The 3,810-nt window shown below is 59.8% G+C and overlaps 1 protein-coding gene across 1 annotated transcript in view; it reads right to left on the bottom strand.

Moving 5' to 3' along the window:
* Positions 1-149: 149 nt before the first annotated feature.
* Positions 150-3,810, bottom strand: part of LRRC8A (leucine rich repeat containing 8 VRAC subunit A) — a 25,914-nt gene continuing 22,253 nt past the window's right edge. The window contains exon 4 of the mRNA XM_007471797.1: positions 150-1,141. Coding sequence (XP_007471859.1) covers positions 866-1,141 — 276 coding nt within the window. The 3' untranslated portion in view covers positions 150-865. The remainder of the gene's footprint in view (positions 1,142-3,810) is intronic.

The following is a 3,810-nucleotide window of genomic DNA, read 5'->3' as shown; positions in this document are numbered from 1 at the left end:
GGGGGCGGGGGGCGGGGGAGGAAACACAATTCAGTGTCTTGCTGCTCTCCTCAAGGGGAACTGCTGTCCCACCCTGAGACTCCAACTCACTGGCCTTTAGTGTCCTTTGTGTTTTTTTCTTGTTTTTTTTTTTTAGTTTTTTCTTTTTAATACCCAAACCATCAATTTTTAGAGCTTAAAAAAAATTTTTTTTTTTTTTAACTTAAAAAAAATCTAAACTGCAGCGGCAAACCCCAGGCCTGGCCTCTCCACCTGATGGCCTGCTTTCCCACGGGCTGTGCCACCAGAGCCCAGCCTGACACCTCTGGGGTGACCGTCCCACAGCTGGTTCACCCTGGACCGTTCGGCTCAAGGCTGGGTGGGCCCTAAATGGTTTTGAAACCACCAAAGAAAGGAAAAGGGAAACGCAGCCCACCCTTCCTCAGACACCCCCCATCGGAACTGAACTTTCTTGGGAATGTATAAGTTATCTGGAGGGAGGGGGAGGGAGGGGGTGGGAGGCGGAGAAAATAAATACCAAGAACTAAGTAGGTGTCCCTGGACCTCTGTCGTCGGCTCAGCCTCTGGGGCAGATATGGCCTCCAGGGAGGAGGCCCTGATTGTCCAACTACTGTGCTCAGAGATGGACTACAGGTCTCTGATCTCCCCCTCAGGCGCCTGCCCCGCGGGGCATGAGTCTTGAGGAGAAAGGGGCCAGCCCCTCAGGGGCGGTCCTGTGGCCCAGCTCCTGCCCCGCCCCCACTGAGAGGCTGGGCTGGTCGTCAGTCAGGGGCTCCTGGGCTCCTGGGCTCCTGGGCCTGAGGCCTCCCCGGAGGCCCCACTGCTGGCTGTTCTGGGCGGGCCCGTGCTCAGCACCCGTGGTCGCTCAGGCCTGCTCCTTGTCAGCCCTCCAGAGCCGCTCCTTCACCTCGGGAGGCAGAGTGTTGAACAGGTCCTCCTCCACCACCAGGCCACTGCGCTTGAGCAGCGGGCACTCGCCCAGCTCCACGGGCAGACACTCCAGCCGGTTGCCCCGCAGCTCGATCTGGGTCAGGCTGGTCAGCTCGCCCACCCGTGAGGGCAGTGACTGCAGGACGTTGTTGCCCAGGTGCAGGGCCCGCAGCTTCCGGCACTGGAAGAGCTCCGGGGGCAGCGCCTCGATCTACAGGGAAGGAGCAGAGGGCGAAGTGAGGCAGGCGCACCTCGGACCTGGGCCTCTGGGCTTCCCTGCCCTGGGTACCAGCACCTTCCCTGATGCCCATTTCATCTACCCCAGGCCCCAGGGACCAGCACAATTTGGGCCCAAGTCTGGCTAACCTTCCCCTGTTCTTTAGGTCTCAGCTCTGCAGTCACTTCCTCCAGGAAGCCTCCCTGACCTCCTGGTAACCTATGGCACCCATGTCCCCCGGACAGCACTGATCCCTTCCATGGTCAAACTGCTTGATCTCCTGTCGCCCCCAGACAGGGGGCTCTGAGAGGGCAGGGCTGGGTGTGTTGTGCTCCCCGCTGTCTCCCAGCACCTAGCACCCCAGAAGCAAATCACAGTAGCCAGCTACTCCCAATCACACCCCCTCCTCCACCGCCCAGGGCTCACCAGGAGCCAGGCTGTTGGTCCTGCCTGGTTTAAGAACAATTTATGAAAGCAGAGCAGCCTGCTGAGAAAATTCCATACCCTTAATTGTTGCTGAGAATTGGGGAGAGCTCACCAATCACTTCCCCTTCCTGGGCCTCAGTTTCCTTACCTGTCAAGTCACAGGCTGACGGTGGGTGCGGGGAACCCAGTGTTGGCCATTCAGAGCCCCCTCCTTCTGACTTTGCAAAATTTGAATAATGGGCAACACCCACATGCCACTTACTACAGGGCAGGTTCGCTCTGAGCGCTGATGCTATTAACTCACTGAACCCTCAGAACTACCTGTAAGTACTTTGTAAACTCTCTTTCCATTTTACAGATGGGATAACTGAGGCCCTGAAGGAGCCAGCCTGCCTAGAGGTTCATAGCTGGGGAGTGGTGGAGCCAAGATTCGAACCTGGCTCAACAGTCCGTGCTCTTAAGTGTCCACACTGTTGATGGTGCAGCCTGGGTGGGGACCTGCCGTGTCCCCTGCCACACGGGAAGAGCCCCATAAAAGCCAGCTTCCTCCCCGCCCTCCTGTGAGCAATCAGCTACAAACACGAGCTCTTACTGAGCCTATTTTCCTACAACCACCTCCTTCAGATATGGTGGGCAGGAGGGACCCTTCCAGCAGGGCAGGAGCCAAGGGACTTGGGCCCGAGCCCATGTGAGGGTGACGGGGAGCTTGCTCTGTCACCGTCCCCATTTTCCCGCTGAGAAGGCAGAGGCCATGCCATGAGGGACACTGTGACTGTTTTAAAGGGGACTCCTGACCTGGGGCTTCAACGTGGCCCAGTGGTCAGGTATGGGGCAGAGGTGGCTTCCAGGTCAGCAGGGACATGAAGGCGAGAGGGCAGATGGGAAGTGGGCTCTGGCAGGACGGAGGGGCCAGAGCCTCCCAGAGACCCCACTGCGCCCAACACTGGCCTCCTCTGGTGACACAGACAGTGGCCAGGGAGCGGGAGAGGCTGGACCAGCAGGTGGCAGAGCCGGGGCTCACGTCGGAGCCCTCCCCCTGACACGTCCCCTCCCCGGAGCACCCCCCAGCCCATCAGCGAGCTCCTTCCAGGCACGTGGAGAGAAAAGAAGGTGCGTTGGGTGGCTCAGTGCCCCAACCAGGGCCACTCCTGTCCCTCGTGAGGTGTGCTCATGCGCTGAAGGTGTGAAGTCGTTTCCCGTCACCCCAGTCTCGCCCTCTCCCACCTCCTCAGGGGCCTCAACGGCTCCCCCGTCAGCACTGGCTCCCCCTCAAGTCCACCTGGTCTTTGAAAAAGAGACAACCCTCCCAGAAGCCTCTCCAGACTTCCCAAGAAACCATTTGGAAAGACGCCGTCTCTCTCCTTGGCCCGCCGTGATCTGGCTTTTGCCACTGCCCACCCTGGAAACTACCTGGCCAGAGCCACCAGCGGTCACTCCTAATCCACCGGACATGCATCTGTTCTCCTTTCACCTGACTCCCCCGTGGGCTGTGTGCCCACCCGCTCCTGCCTGGCCCGGCTCGTCGCCGTCAATCCCAAAGGCTCGAGCCAGACTCCCCTTCCCTCCATCCTTCCCCCCGTGACCTCATCGAGGACCCATCTTCACCCAGGAGCCTGGGGGGATGGCTCCTTGAGCTTCAGGCTGACTCAACCTGGTCCCTTGGATGTCCCAATATGGGACCTACGCTCTCCTCTCTGAAAACCTGTGCCTTGTCCCACACCTGGCCTCAATGACCCCCCAGCTACCCAGGCAGCCACGTGAGAAACCTCGAGTCACGTCAGACCTCTCTCCCCACGTCCAATCCCGTCCATGTCCTGTGGATCCCACCCCCGAAGTCTCCCCCACATCCGTCCGTCTCGCCATCCCTGGCAGCCCTTGCCAGTCCAGGCCTCGCCCCCGCCTGACAGCTGCCCACGGGCTTTCTACCAGCTCTTGACCTCTCATCTTGCCCACCCCCAATACCCTCGAGTTGCAGCAGGAGCGAGCTCTCTAAATTCCAAGGCAGCATATTCCTTCATCGCTCTGTCAATGGGAATTCGGTGAACATTTTGCTCCACGTCAGGCACTGGACGAAAGAGCCAAGGTCCTTGTTGTCAGAGGGTCGAGGGAAGGGACGTGAGACAGGTTATCTGAAACCAAGTGGGAAGAACAGGACGCTCCTCAAGCCCTGGCCTCGGGGTGGGGGGGGGGGGGGCCCAAATTCCAGGGCCCCGGCTCACACCTCCTCCCCCTGGGCC

This window comes from Lipotes vexillifer, unplaced genomic scaffold, assembly GCF_000442215.2.
Source record: "Lipotes vexillifer unplaced genomic scaffold, Lipotes_vexillifer_v1.1 scaffold98, whole genome shotgun sequence".
NCBI lineage: Eukaryota > Metazoa > Chordata > Mammalia > Artiodactyla > Lipotidae > Lipotes > Lipotes vexillifer.
This window is presented reverse-complemented; position numbering and strand designations above follow the sequence as displayed.